At 38.1% G+C, this 20,881-nt stretch overlaps 1 protein-coding gene across 5 annotated transcripts in view; it reads right to left on the bottom strand.

Moving 5' to 3' along the window:
• Positions 1-9,899: 9,899 nt before the first annotated feature.
• CA10 (carbonic anhydrase 10) overlaps positions 9,900-20,881 on the bottom strand; it is a 207,097-nt gene continuing 196,115 nt past the window's right edge. For all 5 annotated transcript variants that reach the window (XM_074847569.1, XM_074847572.1, XM_074847573.1 and 2 more), the window contains 3 exons: positions 14,513-14,667; positions 11,977-12,151; positions 9,900-11,114 (listed from right to left, as the gene is read on the bottom strand). In XM_074847569.1, coding sequence (XP_074703670.1) covers positions 11,092-11,114; positions 11,977-12,151; positions 14,513-14,667 — 353 coding nt within the window. In that variant the 3' untranslated portion in view covers positions 9,900-11,091. The remainder of the gene's footprint in view (positions 11,115-11,976; positions 12,152-14,512; positions 14,668-20,881) is intronic.

The raw sequence follows: 20,881 nt of genomic DNA, 5'->3' as shown, positions 1-20,881 counted from the left end.
GAGGTCTATTCCCATGAATAATACTGATGGCTATTGAGACAAGTCAGCCCTTTCAGTTCATTTTTTTGCATGGTATATACCCTGGGTTGTTTTTCCCCCCCCTGCACTTTTCTTTCATCAATATTTCTTTTTCTAAAATGTTTATCATATTTGATCTTTCCATAGCTTGTAGGTTACTTTAAAGTTAAGAGGAAAATTATGAATATTTTCATGAGTGAATGTCTTGAATTAATGTTTTCCTCACCATTAGAAAGGGTAACAGAGGTTTAGGTTAGTGTATTTATCTGTGTCTCAATACAGCTCCAGTGCTTATTTTGTCTGCCAGTGTTTCTAACTATCAATTAGAAAATATATTCCAAGTGACTTGATTTCCAGTGACTGTGCATAATAAATGGACATATGCTAAACATAATTACGTATTTTAATGCCTTAAAATGTAAGAATGATTGGGGATATTTCAGCAAAGCTCAGTGAAGAACTGTGGTAACTATCTACAGTAATTGCTCCAGATTTAATTGTACCATTAAAGGATGGGTGTTTATATTGTAACAATGTAATCTGTTTTAGGAAGAACTTGCAAAAAGATGGCAAGTAATTGTAAGCTTTCTATAATCAGTATTATTTCCATATGTATTTGTGTAGCACCACAGTGATATCCCTATTCTTGTGGCAGGTGGAAAAGTTCCAGTAAGATATAATTTATATTTGTAAAGAACTTATTTTCTGGAGGCATAACATCTTTGACATAGAATGGGTCAGATTTTTAGATCTTCACATAAGCAAAACACCCTTGGAGATTTTATTAAAATCATACAGGGGAAGCTGTTCACAGAACAAAAGCTCTATCAAACAAACAAACATTGCTAAACAATCCTTGAGTTAAGCTAGTGCTTTTGAAAGACAAAATATAGAGGAAAGGGTTTATTTTGTTTCCTGAATTAGCCAGATGTAGGGCCTAAATAATAACCCTAGAACCAGACTCCTCTAAATTTTGCTGTCCTTTTTTCCATGTATTGAACTGGAAAGACTGATGTTCAGAAATGATACTAAGTGGGCAGCTGCAGTGAGGAAAACCTGGTCAGTGTGAGCCTCTTGTACATCTGGGTTATGAGATTATCACAATGTAGAGAGGAATTTGAGCTTTCAGGCTATGTAGGATATAGAGAAGGTCACTGTTAGCCTTCCAAAGAGAGATACTTTGAATCACATCCAACCAATGGCTGATTAAAGTATTTAAAAATGCTCTTTCTATGTATATGGTGCATTTAATGTGCAAAGAGAATTAGGAAGTAGATGTTGCCAACCATTATTTTTTTTTTTTAAAATAAGCCTTCATAACTTTTTTAAATTTGGAAAAAAGCAGAAAGCAAAAAAAGCCAATTTGACATAATTTTGAATTTCAGTAGTCTGCCACTAAGCCATAAAGTAAGCAAAAGGGGCTTTGTTTCAGTGTTGTTTCCTCTTTTAAAATCCTATTCAAGGTCATGGTTTGAATAGAAAAGTAATTGGATTTGAGACACCATATGTTGTGGGATGCTTATGACATCCCTAATGAATGTTACAGGGTACTACTTCTTCCAAAAAGATGTTGACATTAGCATTGAAATGACTGTTGACATGAAAACTTTCATTAAGAGAAACATCTTGAAGTCAATCTTGTCTGATTTTTTTTCTTTCCCCCCCCTCCATCACGATAAGATGCCCACTCCTGAAATGCAAAGGGGTTGCTTACCTTGCTAAGCTCCAGCCTGTCACAATCACTCACCAAACTTTACTACCCTTTCACAATACCTTCTGATTCACAGTGACAAATCCTAGACTATAAAAGCAACTAGATTCCATTGCTGCATGTCTCTTGTTAGTCATTTCACAATATTTATGGAGCTGCTTGTGGAGAACATTATTCCTGTGCTCTGTTTTGTAAATCAAATAAAGGTAAATTCTATTAAAAGAAAATATATTTTTAAGGCTGTAAAGTTTGGAGAAGTTTCTTTGTTTTGTGTTTGTCTTTCAGTGTTTTTGGCTTTGAGAAGTATGAAGGTGATATCAAATATGTTGCCTTCTTCCTGTATGGTCTAACTTGGAAGAATCCTTTATGTAAGGAACCTTAATATAATTTATAACAAATAAATAACAAATATGAGGAAAAAGAACTTGATACTATTACTGAGATACTGAAATTGAAGAGGCAATAAAACATCAAAAAAAGTCACAGTAGCTATGCAAACAAGTATCATAAAGCAAGCTGTTATAATCAAAACAACCTAATGTCATTCCTGCCTTTAAGATCGTTGTTTCCTTTTTCACCCATTTTATGGGATCACAGTCCTTTCCAAATCACAGTGCAGCATCAAGTAGATGTAAATAGGGCACAAACAGTTTTGTTATTACTAAGTACAGTTTCTAAACTTGAACTAGGCCCCAGATTTCCCATGTCTTTTGGTTACAGGGTTGCGTGCACTGCTTGTGGATGACAATTGTATATCGAAACGGAATACGTAGTCTCTACTTCTGCAGAAACACTTCTGTGTTGGAAACCAAAACTGATGTGTGTATATAAACACTATGACTGAGCTAAGGAAGGCCAAGCTAATTTGCTTGTCCCTAATACCTCTTTTAGGTGTGGGCAGTAGGACAGGATAGTAGTAACTAGCTCATGTGTTTTGCTGTTTGACCTAGCTGATACTGAAATTTATGTGAGGAAAACTGGCATGGATGTATCGAGGCGTAGAAGCAGGGAAGCAAAAGGCATGCCATGTATTCCTAACGTTGTGCCCTCATAATAGCAGTTGGTGTGATTTCTGTTGTTTTGCTTGATTTGTAGTGTGGCAACATGGAGAATCACAACAGCATATCCATATATCAGCTTTTTGATGTGTTTCTGTGGGCCGTGCAGTCGAGCTGCTGGAGACTTGCTTGCTTTCAGGCTTGCAGCCTCAGGCCCTGGTCTGTGCAGATGAGCCTCCTGTGAAATGTAACTCATGCGAAAGCATAACAATCCTGAATGCCAGTCACAAGGGTTGGCTGGTAGCTTGCCGTGTAACGATATCAATCCTTGCTCAGAGAATTGAGTTTGTAATTTGCCCTTAGTGTGAAGGTAGCCACTGCCTGTACATGCAGTGGAAATCCAGACGGTGCTCTAACAGCTTTAAGAGCCGTCCTCTTTTATCTAGTTTAGAATTTTTATTTTTAAAAGATAGGTCTAATTACTCTTTAAGTAGAGGATGAGAAAGCAGGGCTCTAAATGATTGGTGGGAAAATATATCCCTGCCCTGGGAATAATTATCTTGCTGTGCATGGAAAGTACATGGGAATAGAAGAATCTGAAGGACACACTAACTAAAGAGCTGGCTGAGCTGGTGGAGCAAGAACGACGCGAGGGAGGAAGGAGGCGCAAGTGGGCTCTGAGCTGAAAGCCACGCCAGGGCTGTACAACCACAGTGAAGCTGTGCCCCAAATGCTGTTGAAACCTTCCTTCATTGCCTTCCTGGCACAGTGTGATGAAAGGCAGAGTTGAATTATAGGTCTTCAGTAGAAATAACCTGTTTATTAGAAGACTGGGTGAATTTCACCTCCTCCTTTTTTTTTTTTTTTTTTCCTTTTCTTGGCTGTATCAGCGCACCAAAAGGCAGAGTTGCATTAATGTTTCAGTTCAGATCATTTAGAGTCCTTACCGAAATCTTAATTAGTGTTAACAACTATATCTTCTGGCGTTTCCCGTGCTTACAGGAAAGTAAGTCCCTTACGAAGAGCTTCTCACTGTTTGTGAGACAAGTGACATGTAAGGAGGTGGGGGAAGAGTTACTTCCCAAAATTTGAAGGCTAGAATTATTCTGTACTTGCTTTATCATTTGTATTCTGAGTTATGCTGGGATCAAGACTTAAGAGCCAAAGTCCTGTTGGTCTGTAAATTGGGCTAGATGATTTAGATCTCAGAAGGGGATGTTTGCTTTAGTTAGTTCACATGCTTTAAGGAGAGGCCACATAGAACAATCTGTCTTGCTACTGCTTATGGCATGGCAGAGTTTCAGTGATTTAGTTTTTAATGCAAGCATTTCTGCTGGCCATCTGTGTTGGAGGAACATGGACAGCATTTGGGGGAAATGTTTGTCAATGGAGTTCCATTTCTGTAAATTTTTCTGTAGCACATAGAACACAGATATATAAATGTTTAATGAATGAGGCCTCCAGTATGGCAAAACTTTGGTATGAACGTGTGAAATGTCACTATTATTTGTATTGCTGTCAAATTCTAAATTATGCCTGAAAGAAGGCAGAAAGCTGAAATCAGCTTGGTGCTTCATTACTGTATCATTAAGGGAGAAATTCAGGACAGAGGGAAAAGATTAATCTCTTCTCCTTGTGGTTCTCCCAAATTCTGTTTTCTGCTGTTATGCTTATGATTTTCTATGTTGTCTTAATGTACCTTTTTATCACATATTTGAATATTAATATGGTGTTTCTTCATCATGTTGACATATTCCCACCTCTTTACCATGTGTAGTTTACAATAGCTCACTTACGAGTCAAATCTGGCAGTTATCCAAGAGTCTTTTAGGCTGTAAGTCTGAAGTGCTAGTGTTAAAGAGGAGTTAGCTTTCCTTATCAAATGGTCAACTGCTTAAAAAAACAAAAGATTTAAAGAGGATCTTGCATAGATGTATACATAAATGGTACCCCCTTGTTCTCTTACTTTAGGTCTTTTCATCCATTTGATGCTGATGAATTTACTAGTGCTGTTGGTAGAAACTTATGCTCGTTCCTTTGCATTATTTATGTTTTTTAGGGGAAGAGAACCAAGAACTTTTTTTTTGTAGTTTTCCAGTGCTATTTTTTGTCTCTTCACAGAGACTCAATCATTACACAACCAGGTGCCAGAAAGTTCCTGTGGATTTTTTTTTTATTTTTTTTTTAAACAGTCAGTTAATCTTTTCATTCAGTTCCTGGCTCTTCCCTCTCCTCTCCTTTTCCTCCTCTTTCCACGATCTCAGTTTAGCATGCCAACAGATTTTAGTGTAAAGGATTTTGTTCAACTTGAATTGTGTGACTGCAGCCAAAGGACCCTTAGCTGAAGCAGGGTGTTTAAACAAACCTTAAATTTGACTCAAAACTTGCATACTGAGCTGAATTTCTCAGGTGATCTTTAAATTTTTTATTTTCCCTGGAGAAGCACAACTAAGGTGGAACAAAAATAGCAGGAATAAGCTTTGAACCATCTGAAATGTGGAGTGTTCTGAATCCTGGCACTTGGGAGAAGTTTGGAGATGAGGCACCATCAGCAATCCATTCTGTGTGCCCTTGTAAGACATAACCCTGATGCAGGTGAGTCAGGGTGCAACAGTCATATTTTAGTGGCTCATAGTTAAGTCCTCCTTCGTGATTTGTGTTTTGGTTGACTTTTTCCTCAGCTAATCCTACCATCATTGCAGCATGAGTGTGGTCTGCTTTGCCCTTCGGACACTAGTTTGCACAGATTAATTTCCAAGTAGTCTCAACTAAAGCATAGGTGTGCAGTAGGACAGTAAGAGAAGCAAAGCATGAGGTATTTCTGGCAGACTGGTTTATTTGCAGAGCCCTAGAGGTGGGTTCACAAAATCACCTGGTACAGCGCTGAGGAGGCACATCCAGAAAGGTAGTCGAGGAATCGGGAAGGACGTTCTGATTGTGACTCAGTGTTGCTTTGCCTTGATCAAACAAAAACATTACACTTGGGCGTTTGAACATTTGCCCTGAATGCAAATACCTGAATGTCTCGGAAAATGAGATCTCTTTGCTAGGTGTTGGCTGTCTCTTTGTGCTGAGACTAGCCACCCAAGGCTGAATTTCACAGCCTTAACTTTCTTCTAGGAAAACTATAATATTTTGCAGCTGTAACGTTGTTCCACTTGGATTTCCTTTTGACTCTAGATCTTTCTTCCCTTACAGGGTGGGAGCATCTGCTTAAATTCATAAACTCTGATTATTTTATTTTTCTAATATTTCTTCTAAGGATTTTTTTTGCTCTATTTAAATACTAAGGGTTATTTTCCCATCCTTAGAAGATTTATTATCCTGTTTTTCATTTTCTATTCTGAGTATGTGTTTGACACATCTTTAGTTATTAGAATAGAAGCCTGACACTGTAGGAAACAGAAAATGTTTGCCTGCATTATGTTTCACATTATAAATGGTTCTTGTTCTTTACCGTGCAAACAGGCTCCTTGAATAATTTTACGGTATGCTGTTGAGAACTGCGGTAAGCCATTTGCTAGTAAATCAGCATTTCTTACAGCAAACTCTCTATGCTTTGTCAGGCACTATATCTAGGGAATAAAATCTAATAAAAAAAATCAAAACACGGAGCAGTTATGGCTGATCTCCCTGAAAAATTTATACTGTTCTGGGTATAGGAACGAAAACCCAAAAATCTGGGATTTTTTTTTTTAGGTAGTCTCTAGTTCTAAAGCTTTGAGATGTACAGCAAAACACGCAAAACATCTGCCTTTTTGCTGTTTTTTTGGTATTTGCAATAAAATATACTGACCAGTTCCAGTTTTCCTTTCAGTTCTTGACTTTTGGGGAAGGTTCAGCTCCTGAAAGCAGTGGCTAAGGAAAGTTTCAGCTGTATTTTCAGGTAGTGATGGAATTTCACTTTAAAAAATAAAAGAAAAAATTAAACATCCCTTCTACTTAATATTAAAGATAATGAGGAATACCTTAAATGTTGGAGGGGTTTTATTTGCTTTCTGGTCTTGGCCTTTTGGGTGCTATCATCCTGCTTTCCAGCTTGTCTTAATTGATGTAGCAGCTCTTTTTATATTATTTATTTTTTTAATGGCAGCTGAAGTACGTTGATTCCAGCAACAGTTAATATGAACAGACTTGCCAGCTCTTGTATTTTTATGGCAGTATTGCATTTTGTGGGGCAAGCCTTTATTGCATTGCTCAGAGCTGCTTATAATTTTGGAAGGAGCAAGGTATGAAACCCCCAGAAAACCAAAATGGGGAGAGTAAAGGCAGGTCTGTCAGAAGCAGGAAGGATTCTGAAGTACTATTCCAAGGTTGGGTTTTTTTCTTTGTTTTGTAACAAATGTCCTGAAAGGTCCTATGGATTGAAACACTGTTTTGGATGCAGAGTACTTAAAATTATGTTGGCTGCTGACAGCCCATTCCCACCAGGTCCCTAATGTCTCAGGTACCTGACAAACTAATGTCGGGTGAACAGCAGTTATTGTTAACGTAGCTTGAGGCCAAGATGTGGAGTGGTGTATGGACACTTAGAGCAGGCTTTTCATGAAAACATGGATTTGGGTGATTTTTCTGATCTTTGATGGCCAACCTACCTTTTTGACTGAGTTGCTTGTCTGAGTTTGAGTTCCTGGATCAGTATAGGGGAGTGCAGCCCTGCACACCTTCGAGTGTAATTGTCCCCAGCCTTGATGGAGGCTGCCGGTGCCTTGATCTCAGTTTTTCAGCACCATTTCCTTTGCTCCCTCTTCTTTCAGAGTATATACTTCATAGAAAAGTGAGAGGTTTTAAATGGTGAGAAAGAATGTTTTCTGTTTTATAATATATCCAAGCTTCCAGGCAGATCCTTGAGATGTTTGCTTGCTGGTTCAGTTTCAAGGCTGGAATAGAACGGTGGAAGGACAGAAACGTGTGGTATCTATAGGTACAATTATGCTGAAGGTCTTTGCTTTCTGCCTTCATCCTGCAGATCCTATTTAGTTCTTTTTTGTATAGAAATAGTTTTTTCTTTTGGTTAAAGGAAAAACTCAGCTTAAAATTTGGCTATTACACTTTTTTTGAATACTGTTTGAAACAGAAGCTTTTATAGTACTGTAAATTTGAATATTCTCATGCTTTTTATCATCAAATGAGTTTGATAAGTTTGGTACCTGGTTTGATAACGTATTCTTAACTGTGATAGCAGAAGAGCAAATCTGAGCATTTCATCCCAGTATTAGGTTCTTAATGTCTGCTATCATTACGGCACGATAACCCAGTCCTGCCTGTGCTGTTGACTCTTCATCAAGGACTGCTGCCAGGTTTCCCTTCCCTGCCAGGTAGCTCGTGCCTGTACTGAGCCTTATCACAAGCAAAGAATCTCACTCATAATCTGAATGTCACAGGCAGAGATGGTATTGAGGCTACAAATTCAGCTCTTACTAGAAAGTACTGAGTACTGAGCTCCATGTGCAGCCAGACTTCTGGTGAGCAATGTGGACAGAAAACACTCAAGTTGGAGAGATTACTATGTGGACATGCTGCATAGACTCTGAACGCCGGAAGACTGTCTGTGCCAGCTGTTTTGATACTGAAACTTTATCTTTTTGCTTAAAGGCTTTGTGATAAGGCGTGGCTTTCTTTGGATGCTCAGTGTCTCTTGACACGGAGATGCATTCCTGATCTGAAAAACTGGAGCTAAATGTCTAGATTTGAGCACTACTGAAATGTGAGGAATGTGCGAGATAGTTAATGCTAAGCTTTAATATGGTCTATTTCTACTGCAATCTACTATTACAAAAACATAAACAAATCACGGTAAGATGGAGTTCATTAGCTCACAAAATTGAGTTGGAAATGTTTACAAACATATTTGAGGTGTCCCAGTATGATTGCTCCATTCCTCTATTTACAGGGCTTCTACATTGCAGCCTCACCTAATCCAAAGCACAGCATGAGTCTTCCTTAGGACTAGTCCCTTCCATCATATCTCTCTTTCCTCTTAAATTCTTCAAAAAGCTTCAATCAGCTTTCAGTAAAATAGAAAATAGGTTTTATTACTTATTAAAAGTTTTATAATGGAGGTCTGGCTTATCTTCCCTACCTTCTGTCACTGAGAAACTTGGATCAATAACTGCCAGATATTTGTCCAAAAATATAGATTGAAGCATTGTGGACTTTGTGTTCTCAGTAACTTTACAACCTTAATGTTCCTAGGAGAAGTTTCAAAAAAAACCAAACCACCCAAACAATCCCAACACCAGAAGTTTAAAAGTTATAGATCACTATGGCAACTCAAAAATACTGAATGTGTGTGACTTGTATTGTTTTTCGTTTTTTATTAGCTAGGTAAATCTAAGGTGATAATTTTGCTTTTATTTCAACTGCAGAATTTGACAATATTAATCTACAGTGTAATAGTCACCGTGTGACACTTCTGTGGTTGTGTTGTGCATTTTTCAGATCACTGCACAGTGTTAAGCTGGTATATGGAAGTAATTTGAAACGCTCAAAATGAAATAACTCAAGGATCCGGTACTATATATGTGCTAATAGGATCCTGGGCCAGAGTCATCAGCTCGGAATCCTGCTACAAATACAGCACCACTGTGTCACAGCCCATCCAGGCCCACCTCTGCTCTTTCACTTGTGATTTCTCTGCACTTTTCATGGAGTGATTGAATTGTTGACAACTTTGGGTTCCTTACAGGTCTCCATCTACATCCACATACCTACTTTGAGAGTCCCCTGAATGCCAGCTTGTGCGTGTTTTCACTTCCCTGACAACTTTCCCTCTTATGTCACAGATGAAGTCACACAAATTGCAATCTTTCCAAACTGCTGGCTGCAACATGGACTGAAGAGTTTCCTGTCTGATGCCACCTGCACTGTTCTCTTTCGCCAAAGATGAAATAACGTGTCATGTTAAAGCTAGTTTGCCTGCAAAATTTATAACTTCTTTACAGTGGTTCAGGTCCCTTGCACTTCCTGTAGTGCCTATTTTTCCACTTGGTATAAACAATTCATTGGTCAGGCATGGTACTTTCTAGCTTCATCTTAGTTTCTGTGAACTTCAAGTTACAGGTTACAAAGTGTGTGTCAGGAACGAATAGCACGTGGTTTGCCCCCTCTCCAGATAAATAAAAAATAAAAAAAATTATACCCTTGTGCAAGAAGGTCAAACATGAGCTGTGTGAACTTGTTAAACACATTTATTGATTTCTTGACAGTAACCAAACACAGTGAATGACCATTATAAACAAGAAAAAAGGCATTCGCTTTTACTTGGTCAGCTCCTGCTTTATCTGTAAAGAAAAGATATCCCTTTCCATCACCAATTTACAGGATTAAATTTGTTTGTCCCAATAATGGATTCAGCAGGGAAAATGGCAATTTTAAACTGAGATATGTTTCAACTGCTTTCTGCTTCTGAGCCCAGCTCCTATTAATGATGGACCATAAAGTGGAGTTAAAGTTATACTAGCTTTAAGTGCATTCCCAATTGCCATTAACTCACTTAAATTGGCTGCAAAAAAATAAATGAAGTAAAAAAATGAAAAAGAAAAAAACAAAACACAAATAATGCAGCCACAAACAGTAGAGGCTTATTATTTCAGAAAAGAAAAAAAAAAGTAAATCAAAGCAAGTTTACTAAATTAATTTGTTAAACACATTTATTGAGTTGTTAATAGTAACCAACACAACGTATGACCTGTTGTAAAACAAGAAACAGAAAATGGATCAATTCTGATTTTGGCAAATCCTACTACAGATATGTGACAGAGAGGGAAATATTTCAATTTCCTTTATATTCTGCAGTGATATATTTACAATACTTATCTCTCAAAGTCTGTCCCTTTTTTAATTAAATGAACAGAAAGATCATAACCTAGAAATAAGTTTCCTCTACAGTCTTCTCATTCTGTCTTGTCAGTATCCATTAATGATAGTGAAATAATGAGAGCTTTCCAAGGATTACTTGGCACACAGAACACAACTCCACTTTGATGCTGTACCGAGCCACCTTTTTTCTTTCTTTCTTTTTTTTTTTTTTGTTTTAATTTGAGGGGGGGGGGAAAGAGGAAGAATTTCATATGTACAAAGGCTGAAAAGTCTTTCTTTGTGAAGCTAAATTAGTTCAGGAAAACTGTATCAAAATTGTAGTCACATTTACTGTAATACTGTCTTTTTACTTTTTTTTTAATTACCACTGATCATATGAATGAATTTTTAGTTGAGTTTCCAACATGGCAGCTCTTTTCCTACAGCACGTTTGCACGGGCTGTCGCGAACCCAAAGAGAGTGAGGTTGGGTGCATTCTAGATTATGTCAATTCACAGTAGTAGCATTCCACTGAGGTTATGGGTTCTGCCTGCTCTGTCTTACTTACTTGAGGAGCCATTCATTTACTGAAAGGAAAGAGAAACAAAACAAAAACAATTATGCTTTAATAAACTCCAAATATGAAACTGGCTGGATTTAACACTGTTATAGCACTTAAACAAAATGTCTTGAAAAAGCCAGGAGGTTCAGTTTCCTCCTCCTTCTGGAAAAGAATTAAATTTGAATGACTGTTCCCTTGAAGTATTGCAACTCAGTCATCAGTCTTGTTGCAGAAAGTGTGCTTTCTTTTCCATCCTTCTGTAGTACTTTTTCATAACCATAATATTACTGGTAAGAAGGCACTTCTACACCATTATTGCAGGTAATATAACTGCGTGCATAGGCTAAAAGATATGTAAGACACATTACAGCTTTGTTGTGAGCCCCCAGCCATGGCAGCGTAAGACTCTACCAGCAGGTGACTGGGTTGGTTCACTTGTTTAATATCCACGGCGTAATACAGCACTTTCTAATCTGAGGATTTGTTATGGTGGTGCACCTCCAGAGTGAAATTTATTCGTTTGAGATCGGCTGTCATCGAGACTAGCTCATTCCCCTTTTTCTTTCCAAGGTGCATAAAACAGAGCAAAATGCGCTTTTTGAGGCAAGAGAAGACTTTAAAATGAGGCTAGAAAACTGAAGGCCTGTCCTAGTTGCTTTTAAAAATATATTACATGTCCCAGACATGTTTTTGTCATGCTTTTCCTGCATGTTTCTGGCCAAGTTTCCTCACCCGTCTCAAATATGTAATGTTTGACTCATACCATTAGTCCCCCAGATCTGGAGTTTCATCTGTTTTCATTTGTACTCTTTACTATGCACTTGAATTTCTCTAAGAAAAGAGTTCAGTGTAAGCATAGAAAGGATTATTCTGGAGGTAGAACGTACCTCTATACTGTAGTTTCTGTGCTCTATTGTTTGGACAATCTTTTCCCTGTAAACTAAAGTTGATATTAGTTCGGATACATCGATTGTTGAGAGGCTGGACTGGTCTGAAATTGTCGCTCATGCTCAGAAATATCTGTGATGGCTGATTCTGGCTTAGCAGTCGTAAAGAATGCATCTATACAAAATACAAAACAAGCATTTTTAGTACTTTCCTGTTGTCTTTCCTGTGGGTAAAAAATATACAATGCTATTAAATAGACTATTAAATAAATGAAAGTTAAGCAGGATTTCAGTGATTTGTATGCAGAGGTGGGTTGAAAGAGTTAACTTGAGGTAAAACTGTTCTTTCTGTGGTCCTCTGTTTCTGAGCCCCATTTTAAATGAACATTAACTAGTTTTGTGTGCAGTAAATGAAAATGGTATGAGGTGTGTCCTTGGCTGATTGGGAAACAAATGGAATCCACAGTACTGGGTGACAGCAGTTGGTGCAGAGAAAATGAACTTGATGAATGACAAGAGCTAATTTCCGAAGTTTTGTAGCTATTATTTTGTAGCTTCCAGCTGAGAAGACACAGTTTTGGATGATGATACTCAAGTACCGGGTACAGCCAGTCAGGATGGAAAGGATAACTGACAGTCATGCTGCTGAAGTCATGAAATTAACGATGTTAAAAAGTGAAATCCTCTCTCCATTGGCAGATCAGTCTTGATACTGTCTGTGCTGTGTCTCTAGTGTTCTTATGGTAGCCTCTGGCCTTCTTGTGAGATGGCTTTATGGAGTGGCAGAGAGGGAATTACTGAATCTTCTAGGAATTGCAGTGTGCCCAGCAGTGGTTGGATGCAAACTACAATCGACAGCAATGGTTCTTATGTCTGTGCAACTGTGCTAAAAGCCTGTTAATTGGTTCAAGTCAACCAAAACCTTTCAAACTTTGTATAGGAAACTGGAGAGAGGAAAAAACCACTCCAAAAAACCCTGCAATTTGTAAATCAGAAACCCTCAAAATACTTTGGTTTAAAAAAATAGAAAAAGAAAATATTTTTCATGTCAGTGTACAATTTTAAGAGGTTTGGTTGTGGCATTTAATGCTTAACTGGGGAAATCCAGTAGCTGGGTTTTACATACTGAAAATCTTTAACAGCTTCCAGGGAAAACTTGAGCCGTGCATTACTTTATCAGTCTGAGTACACAATGTAATTAGTAAGTATTCCATGAAATCAATTTGCAGCAGTAATAATGGAGGATGTAACTAACCAGTAAAGCATGACAAGGTGCGAGTATCATGAGATTATAGCCCACAGGTACTAGTATAGACTCTAGAAATACTCTAATCCTTGTTTTGTACATTAATGTAACTAAAAATGTTGCTTGTAGGAAAATGTTCAGGTCCTCTGCTTGAAAAGTTCAGAATGTACAGCATGTTTGCCTGTGCTCAGCTGTGTCATTCTCCCAGATTACCCATTTAGAAAAGGCACAAAGTGCTTTCTCTGCATCTAGACAAAATTGGACAGAAGGAATATCACAAAGATAAAACATGTCTCAGGCTTTTAAAAGCCATCTTATTTACAATGTTAATATGATTTTAAATCCCAAAGTAATATTTAGGCTTGTTCTATCGTTCCTTGTTTCACTTCTCAGGCCAGATTGCTTCTGCTGCATGCTTGGGACAGGCAGATGGTGGTTCAAGTATTCCTTCGGGATTCTAGTATGCAAGAGAAGAGGGAGGTTTTAGTTCAGCTCAGAGCTCCATAGGCAACTCGCTAATGGAAGCTCTGGACAAGACTGCAGCTGATGTTAAAGTTGTTGGTTCCTGATGTTAGGCCTTGGATTGTGAGCGAGCCATACAGAAATGTAGTCTTCGTGACTTTTCCGCTGGTGTGTTTCCTCAGCAGCATAATTTTGACAATTAAATTAATTGTCTTTTTGCATAATTTATCCTGCTTCTTTCTAGTAGGGACTTCAATTTGTCAATTGGATTTTTCTGAAGATATCTGCAATGTCTATCCTGTCATCTCTTATTCCGTACCAGAAAGCACTAGCTGATTCTTTTTCAAGAACGTCCCATATATTGAATCTCTGTCCCATTAATGTGTTATTGACATGTATTTAAATGGCCACAAGTGTTACTCACAATTTTTTTGTTTCTCTCTGACCTAAGAATGGCCTCTGTTATACTTAATAACCTCAGCTACTTTTGTGCAACACTGCTAAATTTGTTTTAGAATCCCCATATATCTATTCACAGAGTCACAGAATAATTTAGTTTGGAAGAGACTGCTGGAAACCATTTGGTTCAAACCCTCACTGAAAGTAGGGCCCACCTCAAAGTGTGTGTGTATAGATACTTAGCTCTAAATAGCTAATATTTTTATTTTGGTAAAAAACTTCAATGCTTTTGCAAACTGTATAAATCACAGGCAGAGATCCCTATAGCAAAAGGTTGAATATAATTTTGTATGTAAAGCTACAAATATATATGTTTAATATATTCTTTTGTACCTATGCTAGGTTGAGTAATTTTAAAATTATTTTTACCTGCATCCTTGTTATGTAGACAGGTTTGTTCATTATTATCCAGCTTGCTGTTTCATAGCAGGGTGGAATTGTCATTGACCCATCATATGTAATGAAACTAGATGTCTCTGGATAAAGTTCCTCGATATTAAGCCCCTGTAGTAAGTATGCATCATCTGGAAAATAAAGAAGAAAAGTAACTGAGATAAAACAATAGCTTCACCAAAAAAAGTCCCACTCTTTTTAGGTACAATCCTTGTTCCTGAACATCATGAAGAGTTTTACCGAAATACGAAGTGCAATGAACATACATTTCTGAATGCTCCAGCAGTTGGGACAAGAACAAGCCATGTGAATTCACTAATCCTGCTTGGGTTGAGTTCTACTCTTAGATGCCCATGCACACCTTCTGTGAGTTTAGCACAAGCATTCACTGTGAATCTATGAATCACATTTAAGAACTGGAGTTAAAAGCTTCTTGAAGTTGTAGTTATTGATTTAGATGGGGCAGTCTTTGGAGAATGTCAATTTACCATATTTTGGAGTGATTAACAATTTTTGCTCAACAAAGCCTTGGGATGGCCAAGAGTGTAAAACTTAATTGCCCTTCTACCCCAGGAGGAAGTTAAGGTTAATGCATGGTAATAAAGCTGCTCAGTGAAGCCTGCTGGCCTTTCATGTGCACAGTGGGGGGGGATGCAGTGCAAGCTCATTTCGAATGCTAAAATTGGGGTGGAAAAGTACACTGGAAAGCAGCTTACTAGGTTCCCTTGCTTTTATTGTAAGTCTCCCTGGGAATTAATGAGGTATTCCTCTGCAACAGAATTCAATCTGTGGACATGTACTAAGATATAATGAGATATGGTTATATCTTTCAAAATTCATCAAAGTTCCTCAGCCTTTTCTATACTACATGTGCCCTTTCCCTTGTGTAATTCTGGCCCTACAATATTTTTGGCAGTGCTGTCAAAACTGGAGCTTGGATTTTCCTGCCAAATCTTAGGTGGTAGGAGTTCTTTAATAGGAAATACTCAGGGATACACACACTTCTTATATGCTACTGCTGTAGTGTATCTTGGAGAAAGCTGGGCTGGTTACAAGCCATAATGTGAAATCTCTTTGCATGCTTTCACTTGCATGTAGTGTGTTCAACAAGGTTCATTTCCAGACTGAGTGCTAAAATTTGGGCAAGGCATGTTTCCGCTTTCAATACACAAGACAAACTGGCATTGGTTTTAATGGAAGGCAAGAAAGATAGTACACATAAAATAGAAGATACTGCTCAGACTAAAGAAAAATGTTGAAAGTGCATCTCTTAAGACAATGTCAATAATTTAAGCATTTTTGTTGGATTCTCTGTTTTTCATGTACCATTCACTGTAAGTTTAAACAGTTCTTGGTTTTATGTTTTGTTTTGGGGTTTTTTTTAAAGCTGATAAATAGTTCCTTGGCCATCAGGAAAAGATTGTAAATGGAATAAAGAAAAGAAATATGAATGATCAAGGAAGTGTATACAGACTAAAAAAGAAAAGAGTAATTAAATTTTATTATTGTAAATGGAGCATATTATAGGTGAAGAATAAAACTCAGATGAGCCAAGTGCTTGTTTCATACTACCTCATGGGAGAAAATAAGGACTGCAGACTACTGTCTTGGGCAACAGAAAATCAAAGAACACATGCAAAGACAATGTGATCTTTTTCTTATTTTGACATAGTGCAGTCAACATGCTACAGGCTTCTGCAGTAGTAATTTAGTGGCTATAGCATCATTTGAAGTGTTAAGGTGAAGTGTAAGATTTATACACACTGACTAGTGCCTTACAGTTATTTCATATTTTAAATGTGTTTATTATTTTACAAAATAGAATCTTGGCATGTCCTTTCAAGTTGGTCAGCAATACAGCCTTCTGCCACGTTCTTGCACTTTGAGCCAGGGTAATTGCCATGCTATGTAGCTGGATCCTCAAGTAGAGGGGAAAGTACTATTAGTGTCTTGTTAGGAGGCTGACTGTTACCTTTTTTAACATGCTCAGCCTTCACTGGCCCATGGCCTGGGATACGGAGTCTTTCTAACCCTAGAATTTTCCGAAGAGAAGTGCAAACCCGTTGCTATAGTATTAGAATCAAAACGCTGTCAAATTTTAACAGCTAGAGATGACTGAATACACCTGTGTCCTATTCATTAAAAACATTATTTGCAGTGCAGCGGTAATTTTGCTAGAATTACATAGGAAGAGAATGAATGCATTTTTTCAAGCCAGTGCCTGTTTTCAATGAGTCATCACACATTTTTCCCTTTCCCACATGAACATCCTGTTCGTTATTTATGAACCATGGAGAGTGGTGTGTTAGCTCCAAATGGCACAGAGTCAGTCAGAATAGATAGTTTCAAACTCAAAGGACCAAATCTGCTTTCTCACATCCATATTGACTTTGGTTGGGCTAAAATGATTTAAACAAGGTAGAATTTACCCTGAAACGTTTACTAGAGTTGGAAAGCAAACTAAAGATTAATACTGATGAGGGATATTGATGATATATATATATCTTGTGTGCGCCACATTCTAGTTGATTTATTTGTATTCAGAACAGTGCACAAATTATTAACAATAGGACTACTTATCAAATGGAAGATAGAGAAACAGATTTACTGCTGGCATTAGTGCAGGTAATCATGGGGGTTTTGGAATTGCCTCACATTGCTTTAATAGAGATGTAATTCATTATTTTAATATGGGCTTCTAACTTTTATCTGTGGATTTACAGCATTTAGTCATCCTCAGAACATAATAACGCTCCGGGGGTGGAATATGGCATGGAGCAGTGTGGGGCATGGTCCTCCTACTCATTCAGGCAAGCCTGATAAATGCCAGTACTCTCAAGATCAGGAGAGATGCGCTCCGTAGCCTTAGCGAGTTTTGGATCAACTTCTTAGGTCACCCTGTTTGCATACTGAGGACCTACCAAATGTGTGACCATCTCCCCCACCAGCACACAGAAGTGAAGTGGCTCCAAACCTGGTTCGTTGCCTCTGTCTTCACTTGGAATATGTTTAAGGAGAGACAGTGAATTATGGTAAGGATCAAAATCCATCAGTTGTGATTAATGGGAAACTGGAAGAAAATATCACTTCAGGAAAAAAGGGACGATGGGGTGAATGAAATAATGAAATAAAAGAGTTTGGCCAAGTAAAATCAGCATTTACTCATGCCTGCATATGGGTTATATTCCCAGGGGAAGTTGTATGACTCCGTGAGAATGGCCTGAGGAAAACTACAGAATAAGCGTTTGGTTTAACAACATTTTTCCTATGAACAGTTCTGCTGTTTTCCCCACATCTTGATAAAGATTTCCCATTCTGGAACTGAATTTGCACTAATAGTAGACTGTACCACTTTAATGTCTTGTCTTATATTTACTGGAAGTATGTGGTTCAAAATGGTCAAAGTCACCATGTGTGAGCTCTTGCTAGTAATAAACTTCCTTTAATAAAGCCCTTCAGCCTTAACTATATTCTCAGCATCATTCCTATCTACAGCCCACATCTTGTTTATCTTGATCTGCTTGTGCCTTAGGGTGATTGCTGAACTCATGAACTCTGCTCTATACAAATCAGATATCATTAGATTTCATATTCATTTACATAAAGGCCTTGACTGACAATTTTCTTAGCAAATGATGGAAATCCTCTTTTTACCCCTACATTTGTAATAGGTGCATGGGGTCTGCTTTCACAGCAAATCTGATGCATGCTCTCTTTAAAACAATAGTGTTTATAGGGAATATATTATTTACTGAATGAAGGAAGGTCCATTTGATTTTGAAGTTCATGTGATAATCCAAAAAGGGAAGGTACAGCTCTAACTAGATTAGATTTACAGGATAAGGCATGTAAGGAGCCTCCGCTTTTTAATCCTGATACAGGGTTTCTCCATTTACCAGCCTTCACAAGTCACTTAGACCCAGGCTGACAGAGACTCATTTTGAATACCTGAGGTTAGTCCCTTGGGGCCTGGTTTGAGACTGCTGAGCTTCCACTTGTGACAGGAGCTGCAAGAGCTCAGTCCTTCCGAGAAGGCACTGAAACATGAACTTGAGAAATTAATAGGCTCTTATTTCCATAAATCTGAATCTTAAGCATTTTCAGGACAACCTCTTAAGATCAGAATAGTTTATTCACTTGTATGTTATCTATAAAATAGCTAAAGACTGAATTTGAGGAAATTCAGAATTTTACAGCTCTTCTGCTTAGCTGAACATGTGGCAGTATTTTGGTGGAGAATGACAGAACTAAATTTTCATATGGAATTTTGGGAATCTAAAATGTTACTTCTTTCCAATGTTAAGCAAACACTGGGTGGAAGCTAATGCAGCCCAACTGTTCTGAAAGAAAGCTAACTTATCCCCTCAAATGTCATACTTAAAGAGGAATATTAAAACAGCTTTTCTTTAGGGATATTCACATAGCTTCTGACTAAGGCCTGGTTGAAAGAACACTTGTTTCAACTAGTTCACAGTAGATTCTTTGGGCTATGATAACAGAATAAAATAAGCATTAAAAAATCTGGTTAGAAATTCCTTGGGGTCCACTTTACTTTGCTGTAGCCATTAATATCTAAGAGTAGAAATTCCTCTTTTAATGCATTTCGCCCATGGAAATTTCATGCATCAGCATAGATAGCTCTTAATTTTGTTGTTGTTCTTTAAAAAAAGTACTTTAGTTATGTTAGTAGCTCTCCTGACTCTGAACCTATGCTCCACTTCTCATTCACTCCACGCTCCCTTTGAGCACACTGGGACTGGTCATTTTGTCAGCAGCCTGCTGAGTATTGACTTCAGGAGTGGACCCCTAAAGCACAAGCTAAAAACCTCCAGCTGCTAAAGGCAGAACAGAAATCCTTGCAATGTAAGAGGTAAAATTAGTTTTCAGCAATGATGCTATAATCCATCACGCAAGACAACTGCAAAATTACTTTCAATAACACTTTCACGTTCCCAATTTACACTAAAAAATTCCCAGTCAATACTTGTTACTACAGTAAGTAACCTAATGCCCTGCAGAATATTACGTGCATTGTATCTACAAAGGATTTCATTTTAAGAGATAAACTTGTTAGTGGTAAGTGGTTAAAAATTGAAACAGTTCCGTTAATCATTGATTTTGCAGCCTACGCTATGTGTTCATCTTCATGTGAAATTTCATTTAGTAAACCCAAATTAGGTATGATTGGAATTGCATTTTCCTTCTAAAGAGGCAAAACGACCAAAGAAAGGTTGTAGGATGCTGTCAACTCCAGAGAGGAGGACTGCCCGCTTAGAAGTGCAGTGTGCAAATGAAATATTTGGCATTGGGACGGTACGCTTGCCTGCTGGTGTGGGTGACAGTTGCATGCTCACTCATGCAACAAGGGCAAGGTGCTGCCGGTGCCCTCCTGCCCTATGGAGCTGTATATCCCTAATCATGGCCTCTCTGCTCCCAGCCACCACAGGTTGTCCAATCTTTGCTCTGCTGGCTAGCCACTGTAGGATGTGGGGCCAAGGAGTACAGAAAAAGGCTGAGGTACGGCTGCTGTGATGGGAAGAGCGAGGCAGCAGTCTTCTCTTATTCAGTGTGTGAGACCTGACTGGTCTGTGTGTGTATGTGGGGAAAAGCAGCTTCCTCAGTGCTACAGTCAGAGATCTGCTGGCTGGTCCCCAGACAGAAGCCAGGAATATGTAATTTGTTCAGAGCCTGAAAAAGCACATACAGCCTTAATGATAATTTCCAGTCTCCAGGATGCTGCAGCAGCACTGGTAGGCAGGAAGCTCTTACAGAACAGTGTTGCTGTGTTTTTGTAAGGAATCAAGACAGGCAGTTTAAAAACTGGGCTATCTCCTGCTTCTTCCATGCAGAGAAGACAATGTTTCATATTGACAGAACAATCTGGAAAAGATGGTCTGGGTGGAACCATTTTGTTACCTTTCTTTTTATAGGTATCATGGAGAAAAGAGTTTTATCATAATAGAGGCCTCTTATTTGGATCAAAGATGTAACAAAATTTGTTAACTGTAAGGTAAAATTAGAGGAACATCAGTGGAAAGAAAGGTGTGTTTATAGGAGAGGACAAGGAACTATTTACTTCAGAACGGGGTTGGATTGGCTCCGTTGTTCAAGTTCTGTATTGTATGACAAGACTCAAAATGTTTTGAATGCTTTCTTGTTCAGGAATTAGTAGGTAAAATGCTATGCTTTCACTTTATGTTGGTCTCAAATGTACACTTTTTCATTTTACAATCCTGGCATTGCAGGGAGGAGGAAAAGATGGAGTCCCTGGAAAGAAATCAGACTCTCTACTTTAGGGACATGTATAGAAATCTCTCCAAACCATAATCATAAACCTGAAGTTCA

This window comes from Strix aluco, chromosome 21 (assembly GCF_031877795.1).
Source record: "Strix aluco isolate bStrAlu1 chromosome 21, bStrAlu1.hap1, whole genome shotgun sequence".
NCBI lineage: Eukaryota > Metazoa > Chordata > Aves > Strigiformes > Strigidae > Strix > Strix aluco.
Note: the sequence above shows the minus strand (reverse complement) of the source record. Positions and strands in the feature narration are given on the sequence as shown.